The sequence below is a fragment of the Drosophila sulfurigaster genome, chromosome 2R (genome assembly GCF_023558435.1).
Source record: "Drosophila sulfurigaster albostrigata strain 15112-1811.04 chromosome 2R, ASM2355843v2, whole genome shotgun sequence".
NCBI lineage: Eukaryota > Metazoa > Arthropoda > Insecta > Diptera > Drosophilidae > Drosophila > Drosophila sulfurigaster.
This window is the reverse complement of record NC_084882.1, coordinates 33,222,597-33,244,596: the sequence shown is the minus strand read 5'-3', so window position 1 is coordinate 33,244,596 and position 22,000 is coordinate 33,222,597. Positions and strand designations below refer to the sequence as shown.

Here is a 22,000-nt window from a genome sequence, read left to right as displayed (position 1 = left end):
ATAATAATACTGCATTGTTTTGCTTTTATTAGGTACACTCGACTGTAGTTTTCTAAATTGTTGTTATATATAATTGTCCCAAATAAAGGATATTTTTTTACCATTCTTTTTTTTCACCTACTTTACTAATAATGAATTAAAATGTAAACTACATTTAACTGGTTTTCAAATCGTGAAACAATTGAAATGCTAATAAGTCGCTAAGCTTTCCTAATTTGAATTTAATTAGCTGCAGACAATTTAAATTGTAAGTTCACAATTTAAAGCTTCACTTCCACATTGATTGTTTGGCCATAGTGATAATTAAGCAAATACTTTGCATAGCCTTTGCAGCGAATTTAAATGCGATTCATTTCAATTTCATTTTGAATTTCCATTTTAATTTTTTTGCCTTTTGCATTTTACTCGCAGTTTTTGCAAACAGCTGCCGTGAACTTTAGCGCCTTCGCCTTGCCAGCGATTGTGTGTATGTATTTTGTATGTTATTTTTGTTTTTTGCTCAATTGAAAAATTGTGCGCTGACCGCGTCAATTGAATCAAATCAAATAAAAACGCAACAAATCGCAGCAATTGAAATGTACGCATTTCTGTGCCATTTTTACCCTCACTTCGATCTCTATTTTTCCCCCCCCTCTTTGAAATAACGAATTCCTCCTGCAGGGCGCGAATTGCAAATTTTGCCAAAGCGACGACGTCAAGAGTGGTCTACGTGATCCGACGATCGCGAGCCTGTTACTTTATTTTTGTTGTTAACTTATGCTAATCTTCAACCCCTTTATCTGTTCTTTTTAGGAACAATGAGAAGCGCAAGGAAAAGTCTCGCGATGCGGCACGTTGTCGTCGCTCCAAGGAGACGGAAATCTTTATGGAACTATCGCAGGCGTTGCCCCTAAAACCCGACGATGTCAATCAGCTCGACAAGGCTTCGATAATGCGCATTACAATTGCCTATCTCAAGATACGTGAGATGCTGCAGTTGGGTAAGTTGTTGTTCTTGTTGTTGTTTTGGAGTAACCCAAAATCGCATTTCCATATTCAACGAGTTTGTTGTGTGTTTATTTCTTTGCAGTGCCCAAGTGCAGTGAGCTCATTAAACCGGATATTGACTCCATCGAGGGGGCGCTGGTGAAGCCCAAGCTGGAGAACGAGAACGAGGATTGGCTAAAGTGTGCCGAGGCCAGTCAGCTGTTGAAACAGACCATGGATGGCTTTTTGCTGGTGCTATCCAATGAGGGTGACATCACCTATGTTTCCGAGAACATTATCGACTACTTGGGCATCACAAAGGTGAGTTGGCGAAGCAATTGCATTTATTACATTTTATTTACTTTGCTTTACTTACAATTTTAGATTGACACGCTGGGCCAACAGATCTGGGAGTATACGCATCAGTGCGATCATGCGGAGATCAAAGAGGCGCTCAATCTCAAACGCAATGGCATCGCTGACAAGATCAAGGATGAGCAATTGCTCGAATCGGGGGTCAGCACACATCATCGCGATCTATTTGTGCGCATGAAGTGCACATTGACTAGCCGCGGACGCAGCATCAACATCAAGAGTGCCTCATACAAGGTAGCGATGCAGTTATGCAATTTATAATTCTATTAACATGTAAATAATGGGAAAATTCTCTTTTTTGTTGGCAGGTTATTCACATAACTGGACACTTGAGGGTCAATAGCAAAGGCGAACGCGTGCTCATCGCCATTGGACGCCCCATACCGCATCCCTCGAACATTGAAATACCGCTGGGAACCAGCACATTTTTGACCAAGCATGCGCTAGATATGAAATTCACCTACGTTGACGACAAGTGAGATCTGTTTTGCTTACTATTTGTTATTGTATATGTTAATAATCGAATTGTTTTTGCTTTTAGAATGCTTGGACTGATGGGCTATGTGCCCAGCGATCTGATGGAGACGTCGCTATTCGATTGTCAGCATGGCGGCGACTCGGAGCGTCTAATGGCCACCTTTAAGAGCGGTAAGTGCCACACGACTAGGGAAATTTCATGGCGTCGTTAGTTCATTACAACTAACTGCAGCTAACTAATGTTAAACTAATTACTTTAATGTACAAATTAAAACGTCGTTGGACGGAGTTCGTCGCGTTTCGAGTTGGGAGTCGGAGTTGGTGTCGTGTTAATGTCCTTGCACATCAAAACAAAGTTGTCACTCGCCTTTTTTGTGCGTCACTTCCTGTGCCCGCCTCCCGTCTCCCGCTTGCTTATTGCATTTAATTAGTTGTAGCACACGGCGTTGGCCAACGTCGTCTGCGTCCTTTTGCTCAACTCCATTGTCGTTGTCGCTGGCCAGACCTGTTCTGACTTTGCTTTAATTTCACTTTAGTTGCTAATTAGCTTTTGCAAAACTAAATAAATAAATTGTTCGGGCACCTAGCAGTCCAGTCAGTCTCTCAGTGTTTTCGTCTCTAGGCGGTTTCCGCTTCAGCTACCAACACAAAAAAGTTTCACTCGTTATTAACTTTGTTTTTTATTTCATTCGACGCATACTCATCAAATTTGGTTTATTAGTTTACAAACATTATTGCCGCTAATTAGTCGAGCATTTCTTCTTCTGACAGAGACAGATAATTGACTGTGATATATACTATGTGAATAAGTCTTCTACATACGTTTACATTGTCTATATCTTATCTGTTTAGTCTGCTTGGTTTTTGTGCGAGGTTTATTTATATATTTTATGCGGGAAAAAGCACAAGATAAATTTTTGTTAGGCTCGTTGGCTGATTAAGCGCCCCAAAAAATTATCAAACCAACCCATTTTATGATGTTTAACAAATAGTTGTTTTTGCTTTTGACTTGTTATTAGTTTGCCTACTGATCGTTGACATATCACCATAATTTTTGTTTATTTCAATTCGATTGTATTTGAACAATGTTTCACGCTTGTTTGCACATTCTCTAATTATTTACAGTGCTAATAGTGGCGTGGCTTTGTTTATTAATTTGCTGTTATTGTTATTAGAATTTTATATTATTTTTGTGCTGACGTGTGTTGGCACACAAAAAAAAACCTTCAATAAAACGTAATTGCGCTCGCATAATTATGTATGGCACTAGTAAAGCAGTGCTGGAAGCAGTTCGATGCACTGCTTGGCATGTGCTCACGTTAACAAGCTGCTGTCTCGCTCTGGCTAATTACATAGTCCATAAAGTGTCGTTAGCGTCACGGCCCGCGAAAGTATGCAACGAAATAAAGAAGCATTTGAAGTAGCAGCAAAGCGAGACAGCTTCTTCTTCTTCTTCTTCGACTCTGTTCTTTCGTTTGAGTTTGGCTTAAGCGCTTTACTAATTCCTTCCTTGCTCATCTCTTGTTAGTATATCCTGCGGGGCAAACTTGCCAGCCATTGTTTGCTTATTTGTTGCGTTTAATGGCCGCGTCATGTCGTCTACATTGACCAAATAATGTTTTTGGGACGCTTCTGCTGTTGCCGCACTTAAAATGCCAACGCTTGTGCAATAAAAGCGCTGCTGACCATTGTTGGGTACATTGTACCCAAGATGCGGGCGCATCCTCCAAAAAAAAACGAAAAAACGAAAAAAAGAATGGCTAAAAAGAAATTGTCACTGCACTACAATTGGAATTATTATTGGCTGCAATGACTTTGGCTTCTTGGCCAGCTCTTGGCTAGCTAGCCAGCGTTGTTGTTGTGGCCTGGCCTGGCCCAGACACGTTCTGTGCGAAATGACTTTCGGTTTTATGATGCGACATGCATTCGCAGCGCCGGACACCAACGCAAAACTGGACACTCCACTTGGCTGCTTGGCTTAGAAATGCAGCTGTGATGTTGCTTGGCTGTGGCTGTCTTGCATATCGCATATCGTTAGCAAAAGTTGGCGAGCAAGCTGTAAAAATGTCTTCGAAAGTCGTAAAAGTATTTCATACATTTTTGTTTTTATTAAGTTGCTATAGTGCAGCAGCAGCTGCCACGCCCCCCGCCACCGCCTTTTGATAAAAACTTTATACTTATTTTTAGTTATGTTGGCTTTGAAAGCATTTCGCTCATATTATTGTTTATGAGCGCTGTCCATTTTTATTTCCATTTGATTTTCATAAAGTTTACATGCTTATGATTCTGCCATATACCAAGTATATATACTTATATGAGACCCTTCGGTCTTGAGGGTCTTTTGGCTTAAAGTTCTCAGCAGTCAGCGCGCCATGTGACAAACAGTTCAATAAAATACAAAATGTGCGGAAAATCGCAAATGTCATGCGGGGAGGCAAGCATTGAAATCTCGAAAACGTTTTCCACGCTTATCCAAAGCTGATGTTGCTGCTGCTGATGTGCATTGAAATGGAAATGCGAAATGGGTATCGGGGAAAATGCGAAAATTGTGCACAAGCACATTTCCATGCTGCAAATAAAGACGACAATTTGGCCTCAAGGCGAAAATTATGAAAGCACCGAAAATGAAAGAACAAAAAAATAAAGAAATGCGCTCAATGTGTGTGTGTGTGTGTGTGTGTGGCAAAGTAAATTTAACGTGGCAGATAAATAACCCGCCCAGAGATAAAAGTAGCGCGTGGCAAATGTTGTAATAAATTTGCTGCACAAAACAATACAAACAAAAAAAAAATGGCAAAGATTTTGCTTTTGACTGTTGCGTGAGCAAAACTTTTTGCGCAAGGAAGAAGAAAAGTCTGTTTTGGGTTGTCAAGAATGCATTTTTCGTTGGTGCATTTTCCGGGGGCATTGCCGCGGCATTTGCCAGGCGTTCAACTTTCAACTCTTGCGTGTGGCAAAGTTCGTGTGGCGTTTGGGGGCAAATGACAGCAGTTGCTGTGGCAGTTGCAGTTTCTGTTGCAACAACAATTTGCTGTTTGTTTCTCGATTCTTTTCTTTTTTTCTTCGTGCAAGTCACGTACGTGGCAAGTGTTGCATACTTTTTTGGGGCGTGCCTATGCGCTCATCAGCTTTAAATGCCGTCAAAACATTTTGCATGCTCTGTGCAACATTTTTGGCGACTGCCACCTGCCTCCTGCCCCTTTCTCCTCTTCGAGTGCAACTTTTGGCTTTTAACTTTATTTTCGCTAGTTCGCGAGCGAACGTTGTGTTCGTTGTGTAATCAACATAACAAGCAACTTGCCAGTTTACGACTCTGTTAATGCCTTACACAAATACATACAAAAACACACACACACACACACACTCACGCATATGCACCTACACATCGGCATCTGAGCACAGACAGACACCTAGACGCGCTTCCTGTCTGTCTGTCTGACTGTGCGTTTTGCCCGCTTCCTGTCAAATCTATCGATTGGAGATGGCAGCGTGACTGCCAAGGCATTGAATTATTTATCGATAGGCAGGGTATATAGCTTGCTATGGATAAATAATAAAGTCAACTACTATAGAATATCGTAATTATTGCGTGAAGTAGCTATCGATTGACGTAAGCAGAGAATTTTGTATGCACCTGGCATTTACTTTGTATCCACTTGAACACTTGGACATATTTTCATAATCAATATGTTTGACTCAAAGTAAAACGCTTCAACTTACAGGCGAAGAAATTTGGTAGAAATATTTCTGTAAGCTTTAAGCATTACATGAATTGTTTTGTTTATAAATTTCCAACTCTGGTTCCTTTAAAAAACATCACTACAAATATGGATATTTAATATGTTTTAAAGTTTAAGACCAGACTTAAATTCTTTCGGAATCAATGTTCCCTATTGAAAACATTGTCGTTAGAATAGCAAAACCAAGTGAAATATATTAATTTTCATATTATTTTTAAAACGCACTTAATAGTAGACACAACTATATTGCAAAACTGCTCACGATCGTGTTAAACGATGTGTCACGCTCCCATCTCTAATCACATAAAAATGATCAAATGTACCGTAATTTGTTTTGGTCCTGCAAGGTTAATAAGGTTTTTTAATTCAATATCTCCTCATGATAGTTAGTTAAGCCACATTTTTAAAATGTTGAGTTGGTCACACTTACTCATGCTCCTTTATGGGGTTCTCCTTTTTAAAGAGTTGAGCTGGTCACACTAAATATTACACCCATCTCTATGGCATAGTTATTCACGCTCTTATGCGATGTTTCACGCTCCCATCTCTAATGCTATTGCACTCATCAGTTGTGTGTGTGTGTGTGTGTGTGTGGTTTCCCTTGTTACTTCGCGTTGCAAAGTTTATTTATCTTTGCTGGCCGTTTGGATGGGCGGCCGCCCAGTTTATGTTAATGCACTTAAAATTTTGGGCGAGCGACAAGAATGGGCGTGGCATTGCAGCAGCCGCAGCAGCAATAGTGGGCGGTTGTTGCAGTTGCTGATGCGTCGCCGCATTTTATTACATGCATAATTTCGCCGTGGGATCGGGCCAGCAACCAGACGAGAGCAGAGCAGATGAAGACCAGACCAAAAGCCAAAGCCAAGAGACCACGCGGGCCGCGTTCGGGCCCGTTGCTCGTCTTTTATTTATTTTGCCAGGCTGTCTGGCTGGTTTGTCTCGCTTGTCTGCGCCATGAAAAGCGCCAACTAATGCCGTCAAAACTAATGGTCCAATTCGAGTGGCGCTCGACGATGCTGTCGATGTCGATGTGCTGTCCTCGCTTCAACTTCTGCTCCTGCTGCTGCTGCTGTTGATGATGATGTCGTCGTCGCCGGTTTCTAATCCTTTGCGCTGCTCGTGTGGATTGTAAAATTTACCAGTTAATTTCGTGCGACGTTGCCGCATGCATTTGACAAATTAAAATTGCATGAGCGGAAGTGCGGCTTAAAGTTGCACCGGATGTCGCTGTTTCCTGCGAAAGTCTCTCTCGCAAAATAAATGACTTTTTCTACTTAGCTGTCAGAGGAACAAGAAGTCGCAAGAAACAGTTCTCCGGGAGTGTCGCAAGTTCAAGGCTACTGCAACTGAAGATATCAACTGTCGTTTCCATTTATAACCATTTTCTTCTCTATTTTTTATGATGGATTCTCTTCATATACTTTAAGTCGCTTTGACACAATTTATCCAGGCAATCCGCATTAATTTTTGACAATCGAAACAGCTGCAGACTTTTGAGCAGGTTGAGATTTGTTGAGAGAATTTCATCAGCATCAATTTCAGCAAATCAAATAGTTGTGGTTCATTCTTTTTTTTCTGCAACATCAGCAATCAAACGTCAAAAGTCGTAAATCCCTGAAAGTGAATTTGATTTATTTTTATAGTTTTATTAATTAAGTATACGACGCGTCTGCTCTTGAGCTGAACTTGGCATAAAAGTTGCTGTGTGTTAGGTCAGTTCATGGGAAAGGTCAAGAAGTTTGCACTGAAAGTACGTCATCAAAAGTGAAGGATTCAGTCAAAGTTCTCAATCAACTCGAACTGAAATTCTGACAGTGAGCACTTAAAAGATGAACGAGCTTGTAACTCGCTTATTTCTATTCACATCTGCTGTCAATTTTCAAAACACTTTGATTGACTGCTGTGGCAATCAAGAGATGAAACCCAGATCAAAATGATAGTTCTGCAAAAAATGGTATGCTTAAATTTAATGCAAATTTAAGCCGAAACTTTAAAGCAAACATTAACAGATTGTTGTTGTCGTCTGCGCATTAATATACAGAATTTCTAGTTAATTGTTTTGATATTGTGAAATCCCCAAGGCTTACACACAAATGCTCTTCTCTAACACTTTTCTATTTCCAAGAATTTAATTCAAGTCGTAAGTCTGACTGCGAGCACTCACATTTATGTAATTTACAGAAGCGATTATGGTGCGGGCAGAGAGAGAGGGGAAAGGCAAGTAATTTGGCTAATGTTAATGAATTACGTCTGCCATGCGTTGCGTTTGCGTTCCGAGTTGCGAGTTGCGAGTTGCGCGTTGCAAATAGCACAAAGAGCCGGCGTCTTATCATTTAACCTGTTGATTTATGGGAATCCCCCGATGCCAAAGTCGACTTGGAGAAATGCCAACAGCAGCGGCAACTGAAGCAACAGCAGCACTCACTTTATTTTCGCCAGTGTTTATTAAATATGCCGGCATTTGCTGGCATTTGTTTTGGCATTTTTGCTCTATATGTATTTGCGACTGTGCAACGCAGTAAACGCGGCTGTGGCAAGTACTGCGGAGTACGTGGGGCAAATGCTAATGGGGCAGCCTGCCACAGGCGCCCTGACTTATGCAGCACTTTTGTGCATCCTCAAAACGTAGCGCAGTTGATTTCATTAAGTTCATAAAAAACAACGCAAGAATTTTGTTGTAGCAAACAGAGATGTGAGCGACGAGCAGATATTGTGTAGAAAAGTGAATTTAAATATATAGTATAGTATAGTATAGTATAGTAGTATAGTAGTATAGTATAGCGATAGGAGATTTTGCTGGTCAGTGATATAAATTGAAGCTTATTTTTGTATTTGAAATATTGAAAGATATTTTTTTTATATAATTTCTATATGAATGATGTAGCTGGATTGCAGTCTGTATTGAAAATAGAATATAATTTACTTATAAGTTTTTATACCCGCTATCTAAAGTGTAGAACTGGTATATTTTACTACTCTATAGTATATTTTGAATGTCAATATACCAAATGTAGTATTTGGTATATTTGAGTATATTTGCCGTATGTTAAGTTGGTATATTTCAAGAATAATACCGCACTGTTTTACTTTTAATCAAATTTGGTAGCCGGTATTTCACAGATTTGTTTTGTTTTTGTTGGAAATGTTGCTCGATTGAAGCTTAATTTATAATCTAAAATTTGAAAGCATTTCCTACATAATTCTCAGTTGGAATTGAACTTGGTTGTCACAAGTCTTTCCCTATCTTGAATATACATATATTTTAGATACGTTCTACAATGGCCAGCACTTATTTGAGCTCTAGCTGTTATACCTCTTCAATTTCTTAACAGGGTGTTTTACCTCTCCTATTGCCTTGCCAGCTTTGTTGCTTTTGTTTGCCTTGTTGCTGTGTTGGTTTATTTGATGGGGCAGCTGAATAGTTCTTGCAGTTGGCAAGTGGAAAATCTTGTTGCTTCCTGGCAAATTCCCAATGCTTGTTGCTTACTGTCTTGGTGCTTGTTGTTTGCTGGTTGTTGTTGTTTCCAGTTGTTGTTGTTAGTTGGCTTACCTTTACAGCTCTATTTGATGGTTGGCGTCTCGCTGTTTAATCCTTGGCTTCATCGTTGCGCAAATATTTCATTTCATTTCGTTTCGTTTAGTTGCATTCGGGGCAGTGACTTATGATGATGAATGCTAATGGCCGCAGCTCCTTTCCTTTTCTCTTTTTCCTTCCCTTTTGTGAAGTGTCGGCCTTTGCACTTTGCACTTTAAAGCAGTTGCATTTGGTGGCAAAGAGCTTCAACTAAATACGTGCTGCTTGCAATTGTCACGTTACAATTGTCTTCGAGTCAAAGGGAAGTCCTTTACTAGCTAACAAATGTGGCAACGGACTCTTCTTCTTTCCTTCAACTGGACCCCTCTTATGATTTCATTCCTTTCCATTCCCATTCCCATTCCCATTGCTGCATTTCAAATTAGATAACCATTCAATTGCATTGTGCTGGGCTCTAAATGCGTTAATAACATTTAATGTTCGTGAGTTGCATTCTCTCTCTCTGCACAAGTTAATTTCGATTCTTCTACGCTTTAATGATGCTGCTGTTGCAACGTTAGCTAATTGAGTTTATCGTCGGACAGCGTTCAATGGCCGCTCAACGATGAATTCCAAGCATAGTCGAAGCAGATATAGATATAGGGACACCTAAACGATGGATCCTGAATCACTGTCAGAATATCGCAGCGCGCTATCAGCGTCGTTGCATACTTGCTTACTACTTACTCTCCTCTCCTCCTCTTCACTCTCTGCTCGGTTGTGAAACTTTGCCGTTTTGCAAGTTTTTCGCAAGTCTTGCAGAAAATTATACAAAAGGCAAAAGTGTTAAGGGGAGCAGGGAGGGGGGAACTGCTTTGGGTGTATTACTGCATGCAAATATGCATTTGATTACACGCCAAAAACTTGCAGCCAAACAAAAGCAATGCCCAAAGTTGCCACAATGGGCAAAAGATGACAAGCCGGGAACAGTGAATACAAAATGTGTTAAAGACAAATGCAGAAAAACCATTAAAAGAAAATAAAAAGTGCAGAAAATATTATATGTTAATAAGTTCTATTAATATATCAATTTAGTTCTATTTATTGGCTTGAGATATTTATATATTTAGCATGCATTATTTTTAAATTGTTGTCATATTATTCTGGGTAAATTTGAAATACTTTTTACACTTAATTAAGTATAGGTTTTATTGGCAGAATCAATGAATGATTCAAGTAAAATATAAACATATATAGCAAATTGTGCAATTGGTTTGAAATTTGTGGAATTTCATGCCAAAAGTTTACAATAATGTTTACATTAATTTTCGAAAATATATTGGCAGAACTTTAAGCTTATTTTCGCTGAAATTTATCACTTTTGGGGGCATACATTTTTAGCAAATTTATAATTTGAACTTTGTGCATTTTATTCCAATAAATTTTTGTTAGTTCTTTGTTTGTTTATTGTATTAAATTTACTTTGCTGACTTCTATTCAGTTGTCAAAAAAATCTTTCTTGTTTTCTTATGTCAATTTGTAAATTAGTGTAAAAGTTTGTGTTGGTTACTTTACTTACTTGGTTGCTGTGCTTACTTTTCGCAGAAATGTTTGAATGTTTATAAAATTCATTCTAAGTATTCAAATGAAATACGATATTTGCTTTTGGTTGTATATAATTCATGAGCTATGATTTATTTAGTGATTTTTTTTTTTATCAAATTCAACTTCACTATTAATACTTTGGAATTTAAAATGTACACCTAAATATGAACTATAATTAGAAGTTAGTAGTTAGAGATGTGCATTTAATTTTTGCTAGACAACTTTTGCTGTGATTCAGCTCCACTGTGCAGCAGCAAAGCCGACGTCGCTGCAGCTGCAGCCGAAATGACTTTTTGCCGTCGCTGGCGGGCGGCATTTAAGACGACAGCCAAGCAAAGTAAATTTGTGTGTTTATTTGCAAACCCCACGGCGTGTATATCTCACTGTGGCTCAACTTTGCACATTTTGCACCGCAAGCAGCGACGACGACGACGACGCCGTTGACGACAAAACTAAAGTTGTGAGAAGAGGGGGGGAGAGCAAAAGATAGAGATAGAGCTGCGAAAGACACAAAATGTCAATCGGCGAAGTGGAAAATTTTCATTAAATTAAAAAAGCGCACACTTTTCACACACACACAAACGCACACACACACTTGCTTGCTTGCACACAAATTGTCGACTAAAGAACAAACGAAGAAAAAGAAAAAGCAAAAATTTGCCAATGAATGTGCAAAGTTTTATGTTTTTGGCTGCCGGGCGGAGATTTTCCAACAATTCTCTATTCTCGTTTTCTTTTTTTCCATTCCTTTGTGCATATAAATATATAGTATATTCATTTTTGCCAGACGAAACGTATAAATGTGCTTAGGCAAGCGAAAAAGGGGGCGACAACTAAGCGGGCAAATGCTGTCAAAAACGATGAGCCTTAAACTATGCAACAGTTTTTTTTCTTCTTACTTTGGCCTCCTAATTGACTCGAAAGTTGCGAACACAGAACCCTTTTCTTTACTTTTTTTTTTTTTTTTGGCAATCGAAGAAGCCAAACATAAATTGGTAATCTGCTTCGGGGGAACCAACGACAAAAGCAACAAAATATTTTGGCAGTAGGCTGCGAACCTTTTCGCACAATGTCGCCCACAATTTGCTTAACAAAAAGCCTTTTGACTTGCCAAGAAAAAGGACTTTTTTGGCTGGAGTGTGAGTCGAGCTGGGCTTTTGGCTCAATCAATCAAAAGCTGCTTGTGGCTTTGGCCTGCCTACTTTTGCTTTGCCTTTGCTTTTGCCTTGTGGCGTTAAACAAGTCGTGTAAACTGGCTAAATATTTGCGACAAACGACCTCAGCCTCTGGCTCTCCTCCCCTCTCGCCTCTGTCATCTCTTTTAAGCTGCGTTGCGTTGTCGAAAAGTTTTTTGATTGCTTTAATGAGGTGTTGTATGGCATTGCGCATACGCCACGTTGTTTGGCAAATTATGACAAAACATTTTCACTGACGCTCGTTCGCTCGCTCGCTTGCCATCAATATCAATTTCGTTCGCTTTTCCGATTATACTACTTAAATATTGTTGTTATTTGACTTGTTTTCTTTTTTCGCTGGTTTGTTTATTTGGTTTATGATTTTCTCTTTTCTTTGCTTTTGCTTTTGCTTTGACTAAGGGCGTTAATGTGCTTACACGAAAATCATTTTAAATTGTTGATTTTGGCGCTGTCCACGCTCTGTCATTGTCAATTACATTTCGAGGTGGCTTTTTTTTTCGTTGTTGTTGCGCTTCTTTGTCGTGTTGTATTCGAGCCGCCTCGAGCTGTGGCCGTCTTCTAGTGGAGTCGCCTCCCCTCCCCCGCTGTTGCTCTTCACATGTTGCGTGTCAGCTGCGTTGCTTTCTCTATATATATTTTTTATACCCGCTAACCATAGTCTGTATGGTATATTTTTGAATGTAGTTGCATATCGATGTACTAAATGTACATTTTGGTATATTTCAGTATTTTTTGAATATACTAATTTAGTACAGTGTACGTATATTTCATATGCAATGGTATATTTTGAATGTAGTAACATATCGATATACCAAATATACATTTCGGTATATTTTCAGTATTTTTAAATATACCAATTTAGTATATTGTACGTATATTTTATATGCCATGGTATATTTTGAATGAAGTAACATATCGATATACCAAATATACATTTCGGAGTATTTCAGTATATTTAGTATATTATTTCGGTATATTTTAATATATATTCGGTATATTATACTACACATATTTTGATTTTATGTAAAGAGGATTGCGGTATGTTTCAGTATTATTTAGGTATATTAATTTGGTATATTGCAACCGTATATACTTTTATTGAAAACAGTTAGCGAGTATCTCGTAGTCGAGCATACTCGACTGCAGTTCTCTTACTTGATTTTTTTGTCTTCATTTTTTTCCGCGTCATTTTCTGAAATTGGCATTTAGTGTGGGATTTTCACACACACAGGCACACACACACACACACACTCACACAGTGGCATCTAGATTGAGCTGCCTGTTTGGCTGTCTCGCTATGGTTTAGTTACACAATGGGTGCATTCACCTACGCGACATCCCGCTGTGGATGCCACAATGGCTTTGGCTACAGCTTTCTCTCTGTCGATGTCGATGTCGCTTTGCACTTGCTGTTCCGTTTGGCTGTTTGTCTGTCGCGTTTCCTTAACATGACTAGTTCGCTTTGCTTCTCCTTCTCTCGTTCTCTCTTTCTCTATCTGTGTGAAAAGTGTTGCCAGTATCTGTTACTGCATCGCTGCATTTGTCTGCGTTTTGTGTCCGTCTCTCTCTATGTGTGTGTGTGTGTGGAACCGCTCACATTTCGTTTATTAAATGACAGCACGATATCTGCAAATGAAATTTTCCTTCAACGCATTTAGACGCTTCGTCGTTGGCAACGTTTTCGCTGTGTTCGCTGCTGTTCGCTGCCTTCAATTGCTGAAATTGACAGTCAGACAGATAGATTGACATTTAAGCAACACTTTTGCATTGAACGAACGCATTTCGCATTTGTGCATTTCACATTTCGTATTCGCATTCGCATTTCGCATTTAGACGCATCATAAAATTTTGTGTTGTGCTGCGTTTTTTATGTGCCTCAGCACTTTACCAACTCTTCTCAACTCTCAACTCTCAAGTGCTGCTGCCGACAAGTATTGCATACTTTTTGGCTTTCCAGCTGCCTCATTATTCCCCATTCACACAAAGTGTCATGACACTCTCTCTCTCTCTTTCTCTCTCTCTGATATTTCTATTTACTGTTCTGCTCTTCTCTGTCTAAGCAAAGTGCCAATATACTTACCAACATCACCTTATCTCTACTTTTTGTGTGCATAAGATTATTGCATTGTTTGATTTGAGATTAAATATATTAAACGTTTAGCCGCATCTTAAGACTGTGCAAATAAGAGCAGCGAAGACAAAACTATTGTTGGTTCAAGCTGAAATTTTTGTTGAAGTTATATTTACTCTTAGCTTAGCCTAAAAGCAGCTTTAGTTAATAAATTTCCTAAGTTTTGAACTTATTTGAAATAAAAGTTTTAACGAAACATTTCAATCTTATCGTTTTAATAGAATTGAATATTGGAATCACAAACATTTGCTGAAAAAAACAGTGTTTTTATATAATCATATGCAGTGAAATATTTTGAAGATTATAGCATTTAATAATGTCAGTTTGTATTCAGTTTGAAACGTATTTTCTGAACCTGGAAGCAATAAGTTGGAACAAATTGAAATAGTTTTGAAAAAGAAAATTTTCCTATACCCAACATTTTAAGAATAGCTTAAAGCTGCGATCAAAAGTTTAGTTTAAAGTAGAAATTACTATTGATTTCCCTTGCACATTAATGCATTGTCTGCATTATATTATAATACTTTAACGAATCTTAACTAAATGTCTTCATTTGAGTAGAATTTAATATTAATTTGAAGATGCGTTTTATTAAAAGCTTATCAAGCCATATTAAAGAAGAGAACTATACTATCATTTAATTTTGAATTTAAAATTCCTTTTCTATGCCTGAATTTAAAGACATTTACTCGAGCACACTTGACTATAGGTTTCTCATTTGTTTTGTACACACTTTAACGAGTCATAATTATTCCTTGGCCTTTCCCTTTTGAATAAATGCTCCCCCTGGAGGCGAATTAAGTTTTGGAAACTACCTCAGCATAATATACAACATATAATAGTGGCATGTTATGTAGTGTAATTAAATATACTATTTCTGTCTTGAGTAAAAATCAATATTTGGTCACACGACAAACTCGCAGCTGGACATTATTAAGTAAATATATAAATAAATATTTGAGTTATGCGTTTCGGGATGTGTTGTTCGGCCTTTCATTCGGTCACCCGTTGCGTGTTTCTGGGCACAAAAGGCTGAAGAAGAAGGGCTATTGAAAATTAATAAACTGAGCAGCAAGTGACGGATATATTTTTTTTTTTTCTGGGATGATTAGGCATAGTCATCAAAGTAAAGCCAAGAGAGAACTCTTAGACTCCCCAGTGAATTATTGGCAAAAAAAAAAAAGACGAACGATGAAGCGAGAAGTAAAACACACAAGAGCAAATCTCTGTAGAAATCTTTAGCAAGTCCAATTAGACGTTTGCCAAATGGACAAATAAACAGCAAGGAGCAGGACACGACCAAACTAATTGTACAACATGAAGCAGCAGAAAAAAAGCGCTGAGAAAAAATGATGAGAGAAACAACAGAGTGGAGGATATTGCAGTCAAAGTTTTCACTTCTTTTCTTGCAACAATTGTTGCAAGTCAGTTTGGCGCCGCTAATGAAAAACGGCAGCACCGGATATCTGCGGGGCGGGGCCAAGGGCAGAGAGAGAGAGAGAGAGAGGAGAGAAAGACAGAATGAGGAGGAGCACCATTAAATTTTGCTTAATAAAGTTGCAGCTGTGCGAAGGGCAAACAAAAAAAATGACCAAACATCAACACTTAATTGTTTGCCAGTAGAATGAGAGACAGCACAGAGAGAGACAGAGAGAGAGAGAGAGTAAGAGGAAAAAAGTGACTGGCAGTGACTGTGAGAGCGTGACTAACAGTGAACGGTGACTGGGAAACTGCGAAACTGACTTTGCTGTGGATGCTACGTGCCACAACTTTACGCTTCCGCGCTGATTGACGGCCCAAGAGCAAGAGAAGCAACAACAGAAGGAACAACAGCAGGTAGCATATCATCCTGACTGCATAGAACACAGCTGCTTCCAACGTTGGCACGTTGGGAATATATGTAAAACGATCAATTTGATTGTAGTCAAAAGATTGCGGGTATATTTGAGATGATAAATCTCAGAGTTTGGAAAAGTATATAGAAAAAATATAGTAGGGAAAAGATTACAGACATATGTTAGATGATAAATCTCAGAGTTAGTAAATGTATATTGAAGATAAACAGAAGATAAAATGGTAACTAGAAATAGAATAGAAAACAGAATTAAAAAAAAAAAGATCTTCAAAACAAGTCCTTCAAAAACGAAAGTTTTAATTTGTAAACATTATAGAAATATTCCAAAATATATTAAATTTTAGCTTAAATTAATAGAAGTTGAATATTATTTTCTTTGGCATTCAAATACCAAATGTATGTTACAGGAAAAAAAGCTTTGAGGTTTTAGAAGACAATCTATAAAAGCATTGCATTTAATTTTGAAACATAAATTTAAATAGGGGTTTAAAGTCAAGTCTTTTAGTTGCTTTTGAAGACTAAAAGTATACTCAATTTATTTAGAAAATTAATCTCTGTATTAACGTGAATTTTGTACATTTTGAGTATAATTTATGAAATAGATAGAAATGTTTTTTTTTTCTTTTTTTAGTTCATAAAATGACTTGTTTTAGATATAATAAAGTGGAAAAGGGATCTTTTAAATTATTTGTATTATACCCATCACTTTCATTAGCTTGTCTTGAACCTTTTACTTTAATGAAACAGGGAAAAAGGTTCTATAAAGTTCATTTTATTTATTATATGTGGCCATCATTTTCATTTGCTTTTCTACCTTTCACAACTTCTCTGTTAATTGTCGCATTTCCTTCAAATTTATTAGACTTGTTTGGGCTCAACTGTAAGTAGGAAATTTGATTGCTTGAGCTGTTTAGAATCCCTCAAAATGAGGTGTTCAAGATGCCCCAAGCTGAGTGGCTACACATAAGTACATTAAAAATACTTTGTGTTGGCTTGTGTCACGTTAAACAAAACGCTGCTAAGCACCTAAAGAGTGTAGACGACTTTTTTTTTATATTGGGAATGAGAGCGCGTGTTGCTCTTTAAAGTGTGTAGCCATGGAGATGGAGACGGAGGATGAAGGAAGAGACTTCTCCCTCTTTAGACTCGTTGATGATGTCTTTTAACGCTCAAATTGAGTTAATTAAAATGCTGGGATGCAGCTGAGATACAACACACAACTTACACCTACAATTTTCGGTGGCAAGGTGCGTGTGATTTTTACCCCTCGCCCCGCTCTTCGAATGGAATTAATGAGCGTGATGTAGATAGCATAAAGAGGAGAAGAGAGGAGAGGAGAGGAGAGCTGCCTCAATGAATGAATGTAATGAAATTGTGAATTCGCGTTGCCAAAGCATTGCGGCGAAATAATTAAGTTGCTGATTTCAGCAAAAGTTTTCAATTACTTTGCATTTATTTTTGTTAAATTTTAATTAGTGTGAAGATAAACAAATAGTGAAGAGAGTCGAGAAGAAGCTGTTTGTTGCAGCTGCAGCTTAACAAGCTTCTCTTTATATTGTAGTATCTACAGGGTATCTGCTTATTTGGTTTTGCTCTGCTTTGCCTTGCTTTCAAATGATTTAAATTTTGCGCTCGCGAATAAATAAATATTGACTGTGGCACGTCGCAATGGTGGAAGCGAGCACAACTCAAATAAATATGCAAATTCTTCGACTTTTGTTTTCAATTAACTTTTTTCCCCGCACCTTGTTTTTCTTTTACATTTTTTCCGTTCGTTTTTTTTTGTTTTTTTGTTCACTCACTGAATACGCGACAATGGCGGAATGCTTAATTCTGCCTTATAGACAATTTTCCGCCTGATGTGCTCTGATTTTTCCGCCCGCTAGAAAGTGTGTGTGTCTGTGTGTGTGAGTGTGTGTAAAATTCCTCAAGACTCTCGTCGTGTGCAAATTAAACAAATTTGGTATACGCAAGGAAACCGCAAAGAGAGAAAGAGAGAGGGGAAAGGGAAAATTCATTTGCTTTGCTTATGTGCAACTTTATGGCCGTCCAGCTGACATTTTGAGTAGTTTTTAATGGATTCACCGCAAGTAGCCACATCCGAAGGACTAAACTTTCAGCCGCTATGGGCGGTCTTAGCCATATCCTCCTTGATATCCTTCGCCTCTCTCGGTCAGTCAGTTAGTCAGTCAGTCAGTCAACATGTGTGTCGTTCTCTTTGGCCAAATGGGAGCTAAGCTTGAGTTTGCTTGTTCAGTGGCACAGAAGTGGAAAGGAACGAGGAGTTGGGAGTAAACCGCACTCTTGCTGCTTGCTGCTTATGTGCCACACGCTGTGTGGCATTCATTCATTTCCTTTAGCCTTTGGCTTCTCCCCTCGTTTTTGCATTTGCGTTTTGTCATTCGTCGTTTTGGGCCAACAAGCTCATAAAATATGCCAACCAAGCCGCAAAAGTTGTTAGCCAACTTGGGATGATTTGCTAGCTGGTTGAATCTACTTCCTCCTTCCCCCTCCCTCGTTTTATGAGCATGTTCCAGAAGTGACAACGCCTAGAACTGTGCTTAGAACGAACTGAAATACAAATACGACATTTTATTACATCGAGCATGAAATTCCTGCCATAATTTTAAATAATTTCATAACACTCTTTTTAGCAAAATCTACAAGATGATTTAAGGATTTTGCAGTTGATATAAATCTCGAAAATCTTTAAGGGCTGAAAGTGAAAATTTAAATTCTCTATATTAATGCATCTTAGATATGTTTCTTTCTCAGATGAACCAAACTCTCAATTTTGAAAACAGCTGAAGAATTTATCTAATATTTGCTTAATAAATATTGAAATTCTTTAGGTGATCAAATTAATATTATACGTAACTGACTTGAATCCATTGTTAATATCAATGATCTTAAGATTTCTTGATCGCTAAGTTCGAGTTTTTAATAAAACTTTGTACAATACTTAGTGTTTAGCAGTCCTTTCGTTTTGCTATATTTATGTTGTTGCTCAACAATTGTGATCTTAAAGTGCTGTTGAAATTTAACCGAATTAAATATAAACAAATTTTAAAATTGCTAATTTCACTGTAAACTTTGATAAATACAGCAGTGTTTAAAGATTATTTTTTAGCCGTTGCTGATTGCCACATTTTGAATTTGTTTAAGTATACAGAGTATTTGGCAGTCATTCCCTTTTTCCTTTTTGTTGCTGCTCAATAAAATAAATCTTAAATTGAAGCCGCATTTAAAGCGAATTTCGTATAGAGAATTTAAAATGTTGAGCTCTACTCGTACTTATCCTGAAAATTTCATTCTAATCATGGAATTAATACACTTGTACTTACAGAGTATTAATATTTCTCCTCAATTATATAAACCTGAAATTTATAAAGTATTTGTCAGTCATTCCCTTTTGCCACATTTATATAACTGCTCAATGAAATAAACCTTAAATTGCCGCTGCAATTAAACCGAATTTCGATACACAATTTAATAACCATTTGGTGTAACCATCTGCAATTACTGTACAGGGTATAAAAGTGTGCCATAAAAAGTGGCAAATAAATATGAGAAAGCCAGCCAGAATAGCTTTTGTGGATGGAGAAGGCCGTTAGTCGATTTATGTCCATTATGACCATTATGAAGCCTTTTGTGTGTATTGACAACATTTTGAGTTATAGCTGCTTATGTTTCTTTCCTTCTTTGGTGGGCGGAGGGAGTTGGGGCGGGCTTTTAAGGATAAAGACGGCGCGTTTGTCCTGTTGATGCAGGCACAAATCCGTGCGCTGCTGTTTTCGAAAGGCAAGTCGTAAGTTGGCATTATGTTTTGGCGAAAACGAAAACCCTTTCATGTCGTTGCCAACTTTTTGCTGAGCTGCACGGGATTTGCGCAAAGCAGCGCTTGGGCGCGTCTCCTGGTCCTGGTCCTGGGCCAACAAAAAGTGAAGTGAAGGTGAAGCGAATGCAATTTAACGCTCGACTGGCTGCTGAGGACAACATTGAAGACGCTTTTCAATAAGCTGCAATTGAGTTGAGCAATTTGCATAAATTGCGAGGGCGACGAAAATAACGCAAAAAAAAAACTTTAAACTTTAAGAGAGCTGCGCGCGTATTTCTGCTTGGCTTATGTCACGGCTTAATTCAATTAAAAAAGATTACGCATACGTCACGTGGCGCAGCGTTGGAAAAGAAAAGGTCAATGGCAATAGCAAAACACACAGCAATAGCGACTTGAGAAGTCAACTACCTTTTGAGAGGGGAGGAGAAAAGGAGGGGGGTGAGAAAACAATCCGCAAACAAATCCTTGATTTATGCGCACATCCTTGGCCAAACATTTATTTCCTTATCCACTTGTGCCAATGCGATTTGGCCACAACGCAACGCAACGTCTCTGGCCAGCAGTAAAAGTCAAGCTCACACACACACACAAGCTGCACAAGCAATCAAATGAAAGGAAACTGCTGGCGACTGGCTAACTGCCATTGTCAGGATGTGCCAAGGATGTGTCGAGGATGTGCTCTCCGACTTGTGTTCTGTGCTGTTGGTCAGCTTGGGTCTCGATGCGTTGACGATGATTTAGTATTATGTTGCTTCAAGGATTTAGTCGTGTACTCGACCATGTCTGACTGCATATCCTTGTGCATCCTGTGCATCCTTGCAACCTGTGCAACCAACTGCTATTTATATTTGTTCAACTTTGATACATAACCTTGAAAGCGGTTTGAATGCTTTACTCGTCTTTGCCTTGTGTGTGTTGCATTCATCTCAATCTCAAATGCGGAATGAACTTTTGCTGTTTGCTTATTTGTACAAATGGCTGCTCCTTCTCGTGTCTGTTTGTCTCTCTATCTGTCTGCTCATTCAGTGTTCATTCGTGTTCATAAATTCAACGCTGCACTGCTGCTGGAATGTTTGCTAAAAATTCTAGATAAATGATCTTATGTCGCTGTAGATATTTTAATATTTTGCCTTGAAACTGTCTTCGTCGACAGCCAAACCGAAAAGAAGTCCTTGACTAAGGGCAAATCAAGTTCATGGCGAATGCAATGCGCAACTCTTGACTGGCAGCTGCAGTCTGCTAATTCCATAAACACTGGCAAAATCGTCTGAGCTGTGAGCTGCGAGCTGCGTTTTGCCAACTTCAGACTCCGACTCCGACTCAGACGCTTTTGCCGCGTGCCTGGAATGCTGCACAATTTTGTGTTGCATACTTTTGTGCGTCGTAATCCCAGGCAGCAGCCAGAAGAGCAGACAAACCTCTGACATTGGTCTATGCTCATACGTTAAGCATTGAAACTGCGCTTATATAACATGCACATATGCTGCCGCTTCGATGCTGCCTTATTAATGACCTTCTATAATTACACTTGCAGCGCCAGATAAATTAATGCTCTGCACAGTGTTGAAAAATTGCTTGAAACGATGGGAAAAGTTTAATAGCAAAATTTTTTATTTAAATGTGGTAATTAGTCATGAAGAAGTTAGAGAAAATATCGCATTTTAATACTTAAAGTATTTAAATGAAATAAAGTTTAATAATGAAATGTTTTTATAGGAAAATTTATATTTAAATATCGGGATTTATCATAAAGAAATTAGTTCAAAAGTTGTATAGAAAAATGTTGTTTTCAACAGCTTAAATTAGTCTTGAAAACTTGAAGCATTTATACAAAAATATTTTGTTGTAGAAACTGATTGAAAATATAAATATTTTGGGGTAATGTTTGACGATTTAATTCACACAGTTGTTGAAGATTGAAGTCATTTTTTTTCGACCATCTGTAAGGGTAAAAACCTTTTTTAATATTAATGAATAAAACCTTTTGTAGTATTCACAGCTTTACATCTTCTTTTCTTTATTTATTTTATGTTATACCTTACTTATACATTACAAACTTGTATTTGGTTAAAAATGATTTCTTATATTTGCTTTGATTTGATCAATTTCGAAATGTTCCTTCTTATCATATAAAAAGCTCTTCAATTACATTAGATTCTTCTTCTCACCAGTTGCAAAATATGGTTCCACATTAGCTCGCATAGAAAACAAATCACACAAACAGCATTAAGATAAGCATAGATTCTTAAAGGCAAGGCGAAATCACTGAGACTTAAGTTTGCAACCTGCAGCTTTTCATCACG

The 22,000-nt window shown here is 38.1% G+C and overlaps 1 protein-coding gene and 1 long non-coding RNA gene across 2 annotated transcripts in view; one reads left to right on the top strand and one right to left on the bottom strand.

Moving 5' to 3' along the window:
* LOC133838557 (protein similar) overlaps positions 1 to 22,000 on the top strand; it is an 84,545-nt gene that overhangs the window by 6,584 nt on the left and 55,961 nt on the right. The window contains 5 exon segments of the mRNA XM_062269704.1: positions 793 to 980; positions 1,070 to 1,287; positions 1,351 to 1,575; positions 1,650 to 1,816; positions 1,883 to 1,989. Coding sequence (XP_062125688.1) covers positions 793 to 980; positions 1,070 to 1,287; positions 1,351 to 1,575; positions 1,650 to 1,816; positions 1,883 to 1,989 — 905 coding nt within the window.
* Positions 5,040 to 5,529, bottom strand: LOC133838561 (uncharacterized). The gene is made up of 2 exons (XR_009893957.1): positions 5,453 to 5,529; positions 5,040 to 5,358 (listed from the first exon to the last, which is right to left on the bottom strand). It is a non-coding gene; the product is annotated as an uncharacterized LOC133838561 (long non-coding RNA).